Source organism: Corvus moneduloides, chromosome 6 (genome assembly GCF_009650955.1).
Source record: "Corvus moneduloides isolate bCorMon1 chromosome 6, bCorMon1.pri, whole genome shotgun sequence".
In the NCBI taxonomy this organism is placed as follows: Eukaryota; Metazoa; Chordata; class Aves; order Passeriformes; family Corvidae; genus Corvus; species Corvus moneduloides.
Window position 1 is genome coordinate 10,786,683 of NC_045481.1, and position 15,077 is coordinate 10,801,759.

A 15,077-nucleotide genomic window follows, 5' to 3' on the forward strand; every position below is an offset into this window, starting at 1 on the left:
TAAGAGATGTTTCATGAAAGCATCTGTTGTATAAAACAAAACCTTCTTTAGTCAAGGCTGTATCCCATATTGTTTGCTCCCTGTCATGGGGCTCAGTAAGTTTTTCCTTAGATTACTGTTAGTGATGTCAAGTGGTTTTGGTTTGAAGGTGTGTTCCTGTGTACTGACAGAAAAAGCAGGGTCACTTACCTACTTAGCTCCAAGCTGAAAACTCGTAAGCTTAGTAGGGAAATAACATCAGTTTCCTGCAGTAACAGGACAGACAGTCATGAATTGAAAAGTTTTCTTGAAATGTTGCTCTGTTGAACAATGAGGTTGTTTCTGGCAGCTAATAAGAGTTCTATTCTTAGCCTGCAATTCCAGCATATGAAAAGAAATTCTGCAGTAGCTCAAGAATACAGTTAGGAACAGCTTTGTTGGGTTTTGTTATTTTTTCAGTGGAAGTGTTCCACCTAGTTTAACAGCCACCTTAATTCATCTGAGTAGGGCCAGACCTGTGTCACTATGGAGACATCTCCGTACTTCAAAAATATTTTCCAAGGAGAAAAGATTGGTTCACATATAGAACTGTGCTTTTAAGATGAGAGTAGGTGTATTGTATTTCCCAGCATGTGCAAATTGATAGGGAAGGCAAAATTGAGGCCAATTTTCATTTTCTGCACAGGAGGTAATTGTGGTTTGTTCTCACTTCTTAAGAGGAAAGAAGCTCTTCAGGAACAGGTCTTCATATCCACAGACCCTCTTGCTTATTGACTGTTGTTGGACGTTGGAAGATTACTGCAAAACCATTGCAGAGATGTTTTGTCATTCCAGCTCTAAGCAGTTGATTGGTATATTTGTAGCCCTCAGATATAATTATTAGACAGTCAGTACAAAAGAGTATCATAAAGAATTGGTCACTGCAATCGAAGACTGCAAGACCAGCAGAACTTTGCTTTGTATACTACCTTCACTTACAAGGTAGGTCTGTATGCTCTGGCAATTACCACCTCCTAAAAAAGAGGGAAAAAACCCCAAAACAAATAGTAACACATTAATAACTCATTAACATACAGTATCTTTCACAACTACTCATAAAAGGCAACATTTTGGGTAATAAAACTCATCTCCTACTCAGGCAACCAAGAAAAAAACCCACCAAACAAAAAAGCCTAACTCAACTATGTTTAAAGGGACATAGTAGAGCAGTTTATGTCATCTGTGAATTGTCTTCTCTTTTGTTTAGATTCAATTTTAGTGGTTTTCTTCAGTAACAATATCATGAAAAAAATCAGTGTTCATACTTAAGTACAATTCTCCTGTCCTTGGCAGATTTGCCTGATTATCCCAGTAGCTGCATCTATTCAGCAATGAGGTAGCACACACATTTTAAGGTAACATTTTATGTTACCACTTTTCAGTAATGTCTGCTCATTTAATGCTGTTCTTTTGCACCTGCTAAACATATTGACAGAAAAGACAGTGCCTCAGAGAGGATGCTGGTAGGTCTCCACAAAAATATAATATGATCCAAGGATCATATTGAGAGTATGACAAAAATTCAAGTAATTTGCCAAGTGCTCTCCCTGCCTAGAGAAAGTCCCTTTGTATTATGATTAAACAGTACAAGGTAGTGTGGAGTTACTAGGAAGGTCAAAATGTAGAATTCATAAAGGATGCGTCATCTGAAAGAAAAGTCTAATACCAGTCTAACAAAAATAGGCCGTGACAGACTAAAGCAAAAAAAGAATTTGGTACCTCATTAAGGAAAATTAGATCACTACTTACGCACCTTCCCGTTTATGTCTACGCAACAGCAGTTTTTAAAGATGTGGCTGAACATTAGACAAGCAACTTAAATACATTTCCAACTGTTCAGTACAAAACATATCTTGTTTGAGGCTATTTTTGTCCCTAACTCAGTGAATGCTTATTTCAGTAAGGATGAGCTAGGCTGTCACATTGTTCCCGGAATGCACAAGTGTGGATTATATACTTAAAACTGCCGATTTTTCCAGGCAGATTTATGTGCATCAAGTCTAGATGCTAATGAATGTTCAAGATAGCTTTTAAAAAGTGCAATGATGGTGTTTTGTAATCTCAGTGGCAAAGAAAATGCACATTTTTAATATAGCTTTTATTTTACCCATATACAGCTTGCCAGTACACAGCACATCACTGCTGAACAGCAGTACAACTTACTGCATTTTTAGATGGCTAGAGAGAAAAGGAATTATGTAACAAAAGGGAACAGTGCAAGTTTTAGGGTTGACAAGATTTCCACTTTCCACCCATCCCCAACATATAAAGCAAATAGAACAATGTTAATTCTAGAATTTTTGGTTGCAATGCTGCTAGATTTATATAAACATAAGTTATAAAAAGTACAGGGCATAGAAACAGTTTACAAATAAGTTAAATTTCAATTATCTCAGTATTCACATTAGAAAAATATACATTTTATAATCAGTCTTTTCCAGAAGAAAGCTTATAGGGTTTTCTAATTTATGGCTCCAATTCACTTTGCGAGAGCAAAATATCTTCACTTTGGCCACCTGCTTCCATTGCCAGTAGTGCTTCCACTGTTTCCAAAGGTATCCCTTCGGGTGTGCGAATGTGCATTGTAGTACCATTGGAATCAGTCACAATAACGATGCCTTCCGCCTGAGACAAAACAGCAGTGTCTGGATGAGACAAGATAAGCCCATCTGAAGTCTGGATAAAAATCTGTTCGTGTCCCTGAGACAAAAAATCATGGCTCTCATCAGAAATCTCAAAAGCTACAGTTTCATCTACAGTAACTGTATTCACCAGCTCCTGTGAAGAATATTCACTCTCATTTTTAAAAGCATTTTCCTGGCTCCCATGAGTGGACAGGGAGGCTCCCTGGACAGCATTCTCATGCGATTCAGCCTGAGCACTGTGGGGGTAGTTTATTGGCACAATGTTTGTTGAAAAAACTTTTTCAAGTTCCTGTATGTCATCAGTCATACCAGCATTATGAAGTTGCTCAGAATGTTCTTTAATTGCAAATTTAGGGTTTTCTTCTTGCAGTTCCTGATATTTTGGATTGTGACCATTTTCTTCACTCGTTGGTAAGCCAGTGCTCTGACTGGCCACTGCCTGCTTCGGCATGGAGCTGTGGAGTTCAGGAGCTGCCAGTCCCCCCGCCGCATTCCCGCTCACAAAGTGCGCCTGAACCAGCCCAGCTGAGCCACCTGCTTCAACAGGCAGCACGACTTCAGTGTGCAGCAGAGATGTGGCACCTGCCAGATCTGCTCCCTGTATGCTCACAGGCTGGGGATACTCTATCCTCATTTCCACAGTTTGGGAGAAGGTACCTGAATTTTCAGCATAGTTTCTAACTCCTGAATCAGCAACTGAATTATGTTCTTCTGCTGTCTGTAATGTACTTCCAGTTGTGCAGCAAGTGATATGCCTATCTTCTGAAAGCAAGATTTCTCCATTTAATGGATTAAAACCTGAAAAGGGAAAAGAAATATTATTTTGTTGGGCAATCTAATATTGCATGCCAAAAAAATTGGTTTTCAGCAAAAATTTTGGAGGAAAAGCTAGACTACTTCCCTGCTTTCTTTCCCCCAAATTAGCAAACCTGAGGCACCTTACAAGAGTTTCACAGAACTTCCCAATGAGAAAGTCAGTATAAAAATATTTAGGGAATTTTTGAACAGTGATATTTTATCAAGTATTTCTATATTAAGAAATGTTAAGAGACCTTACATTAAGAGGCAGCATTTTTCTGTTAATCCTGAAAACAACCTGAGCTGAAAGTCAAACTCAATTTTCTTCCACTGTGCAGCCAGTAACATTAAAAGATAGAGACTTTACCAGGCACAAACTTGTCAGCTGCTCATCATCATCGCCATTAGTAAGTCGATGGAAGCATTTAAATTTGTTTAAATTTCTATTCCTAATCAAGCACATCCTGGACTCAGATATGTCATCAGGTTGCTACATATTAATGTGCTAAGAGCCACAGAGGCACTTTTGTCCTGTGCCAGAAAAGGTAAAAACCACAAGAAATGCAGTGTTCTACCAGTTACTTGACCTGGACCTGACCAGAGTCCCAAACCCTGAAGGTAGTTGAACAATAACTACTAAGCTGCAGTGGTATGAGCTGTCAGTCTTTATTATTAAAGGTCAAAAGGAACAAGTAGGTTGGTTTGGTTTTGGATTTTTTTTGTTATGAAAGATATCACTGCACAACAAAGGAGATGTAACGCTGCAGAAAGGACTATTTTTAATTTTTTGCACTGTAGACTAGCAAACGCCCTACTAGCAGGTGCAAGCAAAATATAATTTTAAAAACTCATAGCCCAGAAGAAAATCATAGTGCAGCAAGAAGTAAGCATGGTTATGCAGAGAGCCTTTCAGAGAAAGAAAATCTAATGGAGGGAAACAAAAATGACCATTGACTGAAAAACATGCAAAGGGCAAAAGCAAATCCACTTAACACCAACAACAAAACAAGGTATTTACAAAGAGGATGGTACTGATAGACGCACCTTACTACAGATTTACTTTCCTTTCACTGTTACCCTGCTAATCTGAAGGGCAGCACGATGAAAGATGATGAAATAATAAAAATAAAGGCAACCACCTGAAGACTGGTGAAAAATGGTGCCTCAATTCCAATACAAGATGTATTCCAATGATGGATACAGGACAGCCTACACCAGCTCTCCATTTCCCCCAAGATCCACAAAGCTCTGGGAATTCTGCTATTGTAGCTGGCAGGGATCAAGAGGAAGAATGTGCACTCTGCTTCCTCTTCCTCTGCTCTCCCACAGCTGACACAATGGTCAAGGACTTTGAGGGATAGGACAAACAGGAAGCACACAGCAGAGGACAGTACTATGCTCCTTAGTATCAATAACTGGATTATCATGCATCTAGAATTGAGCTACTGCTGTCTGCATCATCTATAACTTTTCCCTCCTCATGAGGCCTTTCCAGTTAAACAGTTGCTTTTGAAGGACTTGGGAAGCAAGTTAAGAAATGAAACTTTAATACAAAAACCACAGTAGCCTGAAGAACAAAGATTTGTTCAGCTCCTCCATGAACAGAACAGAACTGGAAAATCTGAAGAGGTTACCATCTTTTTCAAACAGTGTACACAAATTTCCACTATTTTCTTTCACTTCATCTTGACTGGCATAAGCATCGTTCACATTCTCTGTTACGTCTTCTAACTTGGTCCTTTTGGCTGGTGGCAACAGTTCTTCCCCTGAGCTCTGTCAATATAAGAGATGATTAACTGCTGCCCCTATAACAGTTGAAAATACTGGAAGAGATAATTGTGGAGACATCATGGCAGTGAACTGATGATCCTTGAAAACAGAGTTTACACTAAAGGTCTTCTAAAAGGTAAGGATTTAAACACAGCCCTCACACTTCGCCAGAACTCCAAGGGGAGAAAACACAGCTCTCTGCTACACTGTAAACAGACTGAAGCTTGTCAATTGACTTGTCAGAAAGAAAGAAACTGTTTTCATGCCCCTCTATCCACCACCAATTAGCACAGCAATCACTTCTCCAACGTCTGAGCCTCCTGTAGGTTAGGCCATTTCCTCTAACACAGGTTGGAATCTGTGGGGCCCCCAGTTACCAGCACCTCAACGAAGTTCTTTTGTCCCTGTAAGACCTGTAAGTCTTTGATATTCTGTCCTGAACACTACCAAGTGTCTTCCCAAAGCACATACTTAATGTGCTAGTTCATATGCCCTGCTATGATACCACAGCAGAGAGTACTTTCAGTATTTCTGAACACCACGAAAGCCTTACTTTAACATGACTCAGATAATACTAGCATGATTTTGTAAGGAATAATTATGTGTTTTAAAAAGTTTTAATTTGTCTTAGTTTCATTGTTAATTTTCACAAAGGTATTCCATACCTCAGCTAACCATTTTTGTCCCAGTACATCCTCAGGCACTTGCTCACTAACCATTTTAATTACACATGGTGAACAAGAGCCTGCACCTTGCATCTTCTGTTCTCCACTGAGTATTTCTGTGATTCCTAGAGATTCAGCAACCTTTAAAAACAGATATAGGGAAAAAAGTAAAAGTTAGCCTCTCAGATCTGAATACATAAATGCTGAAATACAGATTCGTTTTCTTAAAACTGAACTAGAATTACACCATGTCTAGCCTGACAATCACCTCAGCTCAATGCCAGTATTTAGACTCCCATGTTTTCTCCTAGCCTTCACACTGACACATGATCTTCATCTGAAGGTGACTGTTAACAGGCAAACCTTGAAAGAATGATGGTTTTATATAGAATCCAGAGACAGTTACTCAGAGCAGAGTTTAATAAAGATTATTGAGGCTCTCCATCATATAAAAAACATTTAAGTCTTCCTGTTTAGAATATCTCTGCGTAGTTAAGGAGTTTCCCCCCTCCTCACATTCCGTTCCTGTGCTTCATCCCTATGTAGATATACTACTATCCAGCTTCACAAGGCTAGGTTGTTTTGGGGTTTGGTTTGGTCTTGTTTTTATTTTTTAAAAAGCATCATTCTATATTAAGAATGCACATGAACACAGAAGAGAAGCAAGAAAGAGGTTCCATCTGTCTTTCTAGATACAGCTCCATAAACAATGAATCTGGAGTCACTGAAATAATAGTTTGCAGTTTTATTAATGCAGTCCCTGCCTTTCACATTTGTTGGTATCACTGTGAACTGTATAGATGCATTCAGTTTGCCCTCATTTTGCAATGAAACTACTTATCCCTTCAAATCAAGGTCACTCATTTTAAATATAGACCCCCCCTCTCCTTCCTGATCAAACATCAGGATGTACTTTTATTAGCAGTTAATGCTAAAGACACCTTGCAGTAACATGCAGCTTCATACTACCCCAGATATGCAAGGCAGGTATCAGCACTGCTAGAACTGGTTTTAATCTTTCTAGGTGTATCCACTGACAAACTAGAATTGTAGTTTTATTATGGATTTCTTTTTCTTCTTGGTAAATTGTTGGACTTTTTACAATAATGTCTACTTTTGCTCATCAAAAAACATGTTGTCTTCAAATAAATTTACCTACATGAGAAAGCTTATCAGAGAAAATTAAAAATGCAAGGCATCTAAAATAAAGCAAGCAAACAAACCAATCATAGTTCCAAACGGAGTGCTTTATTACCTTAGCATCTTTTATTTCAACAGGCTGCTGGCAACTCACAGAATCAGAATTACTGAGGTGATCATAAGCCATTTTCTTTACCATGTTATGCAAGTCTTCAAATTCCCTGTACACATCTGGAAAGTAAGCTTTGGCTGGATATCCTTTTTCAACCTAGGAATAAGAGGGGAATAAAAAAGGGCTTGTTTCTCCCTCCCTATACTTTAAAAAGAGATTAAATTAAGATCTGTCAGTTTTGTTTTGTTCAACATTTTAAAATAGAAACATGCAAGTCAAAAGACTATGCAATATTCAAAATGCCACTGAACCAGGCAGCAAAAAGCAAGGCTTTGAGTTGAAACCTACGAGAGTTTTGCCTGTGTAAGACTGAAGTGATGTGTGGAACATCAACATGCTGCACAATACTAATTTAAGAAATTCGATTATGTCTCTAAAGGTATCTTTTTGTGTATACTAATGGAAGTATCCCTAAAATAATTTACTATTTTTACATAAAAACTCACCTTCATCAACAGGAATTCATACACCGTAACAAGCTTTGTAAGACGTGGGAGAGCCAGCTCCATTAAGTCTTCATTATCACATTGTTGTATTAGCTGTCAAAAGCCAGAATGAGATTATTAGGAAAAAGCAGCCCACACATTATGCACCCCATTTTCAGAACATAAAATATCACTACGTTTTTTTGAAAGATGTGCTGTATGTTTAGGCAGCTTTAAGAATACATGCAAACTAACTCCAAAATGGGGTAAGCTAGAAGACCTCAGAACAGTTACTACTCATGTGCAGACAAAACTCAGTCCCAAAAATGTTGCCAATTCATAGAAAGAACAGCAACCTCAGTAGCTTTAGCAGCCATAAAGGATCTACAACACACAGAAAACAAAGAACAAGTTGTGTTAGTTGGATTTTAATCCCCATTCTATCCTCCCCCAAGACCTTCTTTGTGGGTTTGTTTTGGTTTTTCAGGGTTCTTTTATTATTATTTCTTTTACTGTGTTGGAGAAGATATGTAGTAGTAGCTAGTAACTTTCCTTCTCCAGAAAAAGGATAGCAAGAATATATCTACATGTCAAAAATCCCTTTCCAGACTGAGTTCCCATTTTCCCTTTTTCCAGTATTCTGTTGGAAATATTTTTTTCTTAAAAGACAACCTAATTTTTTCTTCTTAGAAGCCATCTTGGGCTTTCATCTTGTCCATACACAAGGATGTAAAAAAAAAAAAAAAAAAATCTTTTTGAAAATGATTCATTGAAAATAAGTGATGAAAAAAAAGGGGGGAAAAAAAATAGGGCGGGTGAAAAATACTTGTGAAGTAATTGCAGAAGAGAACCATACCTCTTTTAACCTAGCTTTTCTTCTGAATACATTGTGTTCTGCTGACACACTACTAAGTGACTTTGAAGGGGACTGACCAGGTCTGCTAAGCCTTCCAGAACACCTGGATCTTCCACCCGTCCTGGGTCGACCACGTCTCTTTGGTCGTCTGGGTCTTCCAGGTCCTTTCGGTGTTACGGGTCCCCGGTGTCCTGAACTGGTTTCATTTGGTTTTTCTGCCAGCAAGTGTCTGCTTTCCTCAGACTCTGAAGCCTTAATTAAAAGAAAAAGTATTTATTCACTATTTTAAACAGTTTTGAGGAAGACAATTTTGTAATTAAGTTTGCCATCTATGCAAACAATAATAGCATATTAAAAAAATGCAAAGCTGGATACAAGCAAAACTTGCAAATAAAGTTGTGGAATAAATCCAACACGTTAGTTAAGAATGCTATTTCCGCATCACATATATGTCATTATTTGCAAAGTTAGCATTTTTGAACCACAAGATGTCATACAAAATAAAGAGATTAAATAAACATAATAAAAGAGCTGTTTTAAGTGGGTTAAATACATTTAATATTTTTGAAGTAAAATATATCCTCTTTAGATAAAGAAGTTGCAGAACTAAAACTTAATTAGCAGTAAAACATACTCAAAGAATAACTTGGGTTTCATTGTAACCACATCAAAGCTTAAAGACTTTATACAAAAGACAAAAACTCCGGCACCATGAACAGTGACAAGCCCAGTAATTAAATATCAAAACGTACTGCCCAGTTTCCACATTTCAAAATCCAGTCTTTCCTAGGAACACAGCTAGAAAGTAGCTTCTGTTATAAGATCACACAGAAACTCAAAATACCTTTTCTATTTTTAAGTTATCATCATTATTTCAGTACAAAACTTTTTAACCGTTTAAAGGAGTGATTTCTTACTTAAACATCTTCCCTTCCAAGCTAGAATTTCTAAGAATGTTCTAGCATCTTTTAAGAAATGAGTTTATAATAGTACTGAGGTACATCAGGCTTCTTTGCATAATCTGTACATTTGCATCCCAACATTCAGTAACTCCCTACTATTCTACTGATTAGGGAAGCTCTAAAAATGGCAAATTTATGTCAGTTCTATCCAGGGATTAAATTACTAAATTAGTTCTAAATTTGTCATAAGACATGGGGTTGAGCATGGGGATCTTGATTGGCTTCCTATCTGTATCAAAAAACTCTACAATAATTCAGAGAGCAGACTTCAGTATTCTGCAATTCTCTTTTTCCAGAGATGATAAGCAAGCGTAGACAATGAAGGAAGGTTTGTTTGCTGCACTGGCACCTTAAGCTGTAAATTTTCACTTTCCTGAGAACAACTTCACAATTACAAATGCAAGTAATAAATGTGACACCCCTACATCTAAACGAGTACTTCTTCCTAGCCAGCAGCTGCATCAACTTGCTGCAAAATGTTAAGAGTCATTTTAATATTAGAAGAGAAACTTTTCTTTGAAGTGACCAGCTTAAAACATCACAGGAAAAAATTAGCAGCTGAGGCAGCTTCCTACCCGGAGACTCAAATTTCACCAGTGTTTGGTGTGCAGGGTTTCAAAGCCCCACTTTGAAAACCTGCTCTAGGAAGAGCTGCAGTTCACTGTTGTGTTCCAAATAAGAGATTTTTCTGTGATGACATTATTTCAGCAACAGAAAATGAGAGAGCAGATGATGTGTTGCTGTCATGCTAAAGGCTGTAACTGAACAACAGTGTTCTTACCCAAATGCAAAGAATGTCATTTATGCAGACAAGGTGAAAACTGTCAGAAGCCCAGTAACAAATGAGCACTCAGTGAACATTTAGTTATATGTGTCTGTGCAACAGTACTGTTGCTGCAGCACTGCAAGAGACAATTTGATTTTTAAAGCACTTCAATGGGAAATTTGCCTAATGTAGTCTATCATAACTTGTACTGCTCAAAAATATGGATATTTCTGATATGACTACATTTCAGAAATATGGATATTTCTGAGCAGTACAAGACTGTGCAGCTACAGAACTGCCATTCTACTTTGAATGAAAGAACTGACAGTTTTTCTAAGTAACACTTTACCTGTTCTCCAGCCTTTGAATCAACAGTTTCTTCCAGATTGGTAGCTAGTGCTTTTTCATGATTTAAAGTGACAGTAGTTGAATCCAAATGTGCTGGACTCATCATTTGCTCTTCCACAAATATACTTCCATTAGGCTTATTTAGAGGTATTTTCTGAGGTGAAGACTCCAGCTGTCCATGGTCTGGGTTAAGTTTATAATGTCTTGCTAATCCTCCTTTTCCTATGTAAGATTTTTCACAAGTCTGACATTTAAACATTTTGGGTTTCAGATTATAATTTGAAGAACTGAATAATGCATCCTTTCCCTTCATCTTTCCTTCTTCATCATCTTCTATACTCAGCTCAGAGTAGTCATCAGAATCAGATTGATGACCATCAGCCAAATCTTCCATTTTAATGAATTTGTAATCTTTAGCTTTGTATTTGGGGGGGCGTGAAATCCGTCCAGAACGAGTTTTCACCTTCAAGGATTTCTTTAACTTGTCATCCTTTTGCTTTTTTTCAAGGCATTGTGTACTTGCTGAACTGGCTACAGCCATGGTAGGATTTGGAGACCTTGAAGCCGATGCTGTGGCACGAGTAGCCCTCTGTCCATTCACCATCTTAGACGGGGGAATCTTGCTCACAGACACTGAGCCATGAGATGGTAAAGGCCTCTGCATAAGCAACTGAACCGGAGACTCAGAACAACTTTGCAGGAATAGCTGCTGCTGCTCAGTTCCTGAAACAGGCTGTATCCTAATTATGTGGGGATTAATAATGCCAAGTCCTGGTATGCTAGAATTCCTACCAACTGGCTGACTCAGCGTTAGAGTTTTGGACTGGACTGGTGCCAATGATGTCACTGGCCTTTCAGTTTCCTTCATCTGTCCTGGCTGAACTTGGACACAAATGGCTTCCAGATGCTTTTGTGGAAAAAGGGAAGAATTGCAATTACAAAGTATAGCATTAATCAATAAATACTTATCTAGATAATACACACATGCCCTTAAAGCAAAGCATGAAGAAACCACTGCACATCATTAGTTTTTCATTTTAATGCATCAAAGCACAGATTTAACATCAAAGCACAGATTTCCCTTCCTCCAAGCTATGGGTTTTCCTGCACATTTACTGCTGTGACTGATGTTCAACTAAAACATGTAAAGTTTGCTCTGAAGCCATGTCACAGCTTTGTCTCCTACTAGCAGGCCTGTCTGGAATAGCAGGGTCAATGCCATCACCAAGGCACATTCATAACCTTCAGCAAACCCCAAACACGGGAGAACTACAATGCTACACGACACAGGCCAAAAAAACCAGTCCAGGACATACTATAGTATGTGTTCAGTTCACAAAAACTTCGTGGTGATGATTCAGAGAATCAGACGTTACTGTTCATCTCCCTCACAGTTCTGCCTGCTTCATCCAAATTTCTGCCTCAGTTTGGCTCAATCACTTGACAAACCCTGCACCCCAAACGTGGGTTGAAAGCCCAGATACTGTCACCTGCAAGAAAGGCATGCACTAACTTTCTGTATCACCACTGTGAAACAGCTCTTCTAAGCTGTTCTTGGCTGCACGTGTTGTCAGACCGAAATACTGACCACAGCAGCTATTAGTTACATTCAAACACGGATTTTCCTAAACCACATTGAAAGCTGTGCCTTTCAGCTATGGGACTGGAGTCTACACCCGACGGCAAGTGTGACTGAGGAGAACGGGGGAAAAAAAAAAAATCATTACAAAGGGTTTAAACCCGCCGGAGCCGTGGCTTTCATCCCCAACGGAGCGCCGCAGCCTCCCGCCCCCCAGCCCCCGGGGTTACCTTCTGCGGGAGGAGGCGGGCGGCCGCGGCGGCCCTGTCCTGCTGCAGGGCGACCTGCTGGGCCACGCTCTGCAGCTGCCGGGCGGCGTTCTGCATGATGCCGCCCGCGGGGCAGGGCTGCGGCGGGGCCGCGGCGGCCGCCGCCGGCTTCAGCTGCTCCTGGGCCTTGCTCACTTGCTCGATGACCCGCCGGAGCTCCGCGGGGGCCAGCGGCGCGGCGGCGGGACGGGGCGGCAGGGGCAGCCCCGGGCTCTCCAGCAGCCGCTCCAGTCGCCGCCGCCGCTCGCCGGCGTTCAGCCCCGCGCCCTCCGCCGCGCTCCCGTCCGCCCGCAGGTACAGCACGGTGCCGCTCGCCGCCGCCCCCGCACCGGCTTCCAGGGCGGCCAAGCTCTGCACCAGCTCCTCCGTCACCGCCAGCAGCTCCGCGCCACCGCTACCGCCCTCCTCCCGCCCCGCCGCCACGGCTACCGCGCCGGGGGGAGCCCCGCGCGTCCCGGGGGGCTCGTCCTCAGCGGGCGGAGGGGGCGGCGGCGCCTCGGCGCCCCCCGCCCCGGGAGACGCCATCTTGGCAGGCGGGCGGGCGCCGCATCGGCAGCTGCCCCGGGCGGTGTCGGCGGCGCGGGCGATGCGCGGGGCACCGGCAGCGGAGCCAATGGCACCCCCGGCAGCGCCCGCCGCGCCCTCCCGGGGCGGGGCCGCCCGGCGCCGACGGCGGCTCGCGCGGGCAAAAACCGGCGGAGGTGCAGCCGAAGCGTCTGGCCCCGGGTGGGGCTGGAGGTGGGACCTGTGGGCGGAGTTACCGCGAGTTGGGTTTCCCCGCTCTTCAGGCAGAGCGTACCGAGTCTCAGTTCAAGAGGGGCGTGGGCCTCCTGGAGCGGGTCCAGTGCAGGGCAACGGGGGGTAGTTGTGGGACTGGAGCGTCTCTCTTACGAGAAGAGGATGAGGGAGTCGGGCCTTTCCAGCCTCGAGAAGAGACAACTGAGAGGGGGCCCCATCTCTGTGTATAAATATCTAAAGGGGATTGTGCCAAGAGAATGGAGCCACGCTCTTCTCGGAGGTGCCAACCTCTAGGACACGAGACAACTGGCAGGAACCGAGGCACAGAACGTTCCACCTGAACATGAGGAAGAACTTTACTGTGCAGGTTACCGAACGCTGGAACAGGTTGCTCAGAGAGATTGTGGAGTTTACCTCAACTGGAGATATCCCAGAACAGTCTGGACGCAATCCTGTGCCGTGTGCTCTGGGACAAGTCTGCTTGAGGAGGGAGCTTGTACGAGATGTGGTCTCCAACGTGGCCCATTCTGTGGATCACTCCCCACTCGCTGTCACCGGGCGGGTTTCGGGCGGGGGAGCGCGTGTCACGCGAGAAGGGCAATCCACACGGCAGAAAAGCGCCCGAAGGGGTCACCCGAGCACGCTGAGCCGCCCGCGCAGAAACAGAAATCCGCGCTCTGCCGGGACCGGCCAGGCTCCGTCAGCCGTAGGAGCGCGATGAAGCTCGGCCAGTGCTGCAGCCGCCCTGGGTGCTCGAGCCCTGCACACACACACCCCACCTCGCGGTCGTGCCCTTGTGTGCAGGTCACACTGTGTCTCAGCAGAACCGCGCGAGGTTGGTGGGAATCGGTGGGACAAATTGGAGAGAGTGGAGAAAAAAAAGTAGAAAAGGTAGAATTTTGTGGCCCGTACGGGGATCGAACCCGCGACCTTGGCGTTATTAGCACCACGCTCTAACCAACTGAGCTAACCGGCCACTTTGCACCACCTGCCGCCTCCGGGTTACATAAAGACAGATCCGCGCCAATGTTCCACTCCCAGGCCAAAATAGTGAAGACGATAGACTGGGCGAAGAACTTCCTCGTCCCCGGGAGCGCCGGAGCCGAGCCCGCGCTTATGGAAACACACGCTTAACTCCTCAGCAAGACCAAAAAGCAAACCGGAAAACTCTGCCCTGCCTACAGAGAGATGCAGCGCCTGGTAGTGGGAACAACCATAAAGCGGGATCGGGGACAACTTCCCCTCTAAGACAGTAGGGTAATACTTCAAGTTTACTAGGATATGATTCCAGTTTCATTTAATTAAAATATTTGAACATTCTTAAAAAGCATTTACTATTGTTTAACGCACTACTAGGATCTTAGTTTGCACGGACAAACGATTCACCTTTTCCTAGTATTTTGATTTTTACTACATATGCTGCATATAAAAGACAACTTCTGCTCACCTTTGAAGCCTACATGAAAGCACAGGATGTCCGTTTAGCAAGAGGAAAACGCCGGGGGGGGGCACGAGGGGGGTGGGCACGAAGGGGACGACACAGGTCTCCAAAATGCAAGGTTTTGGAGACAGCTCAGTTAGGAGAACGCAGCCCCTGGTCTCTCCCCGGGCTCCTCTTCATGCCGGGCTGGCGGTACAGCTGCCCTCGGCATCCCGCAGTGGCGCGCAGGATCCGCCAGGGATCAGGCCATCACCGAGGATGAATCTGAGGCCGCCGGGGCGCTGCTCCGGCCACGGGAGACTTGACAGCAGCCAGGGCCCGCCGCTGGACTCATGGAGAACATCCCTTGTCCCGAGGGTTCCCCTCCTTAACCCCTCACCCACGGGCGGCTCAGCCCCGCCATCCCCGGGAAGTCGGGACCGTGGTGTGTCCCGAACGCGGGCTCGTTACCGGGTGCGCAGCGCCACCTGACACCTCTAGGCGAG

The 15,077-nt window shown here is 43.2% G+C and overlaps 1 protein-coding gene and 1 non-coding gene across 3 annotated transcripts; both read right to left on the bottom strand.

Moving 5' to 3' along the window:
- Window positions 1–2,097: 2,097 nt before the first annotated feature.
- Window positions 2,098–12,982, bottom strand: ZNF839 (zinc finger protein 839). Of its 2 annotated transcripts, none has more exons than XM_032110605.1 (8): window positions 12,375–12,982; window positions 10,567–11,472; window positions 8,490–8,741; window positions 7,655–7,747; window positions 7,152–7,304; window positions 5,948–6,037; window positions 5,096–5,234; window positions 2,098–3,461 (listed from the first exon to the last, which is right to left on the bottom strand). In XM_032110605.1, exons 1-8 carry the CDS (start codon window positions 12,936–12,938, stop codon window positions 2,485–2,487), a joined length of 3,174 nt encoding a protein of 1,057 aa, XP_031966496.1. In that variant the 5' UTR covers window positions 12,939–12,982; the 3' UTR covers window positions 2,098–2,484. The 2 variants fall into 2 exon arrangements, with proteins under 2 accessions (XP_031966496.1, XP_031966494.1); XM_032110603.1 differs by having other exon boundaries at window positions 5,897–6,037.
- Window positions 12,983–14,053: 1,071 nt separating this feature from the next.
- Window positions 14,054–14,127, bottom strand: TRNAI-AAU. Its single transcript has one exon. It is a non-coding gene; the product is annotated as a tRNA-Ile (tRNA).
- Window positions 14,128–15,077: the final 950 nt, after the last annotated feature.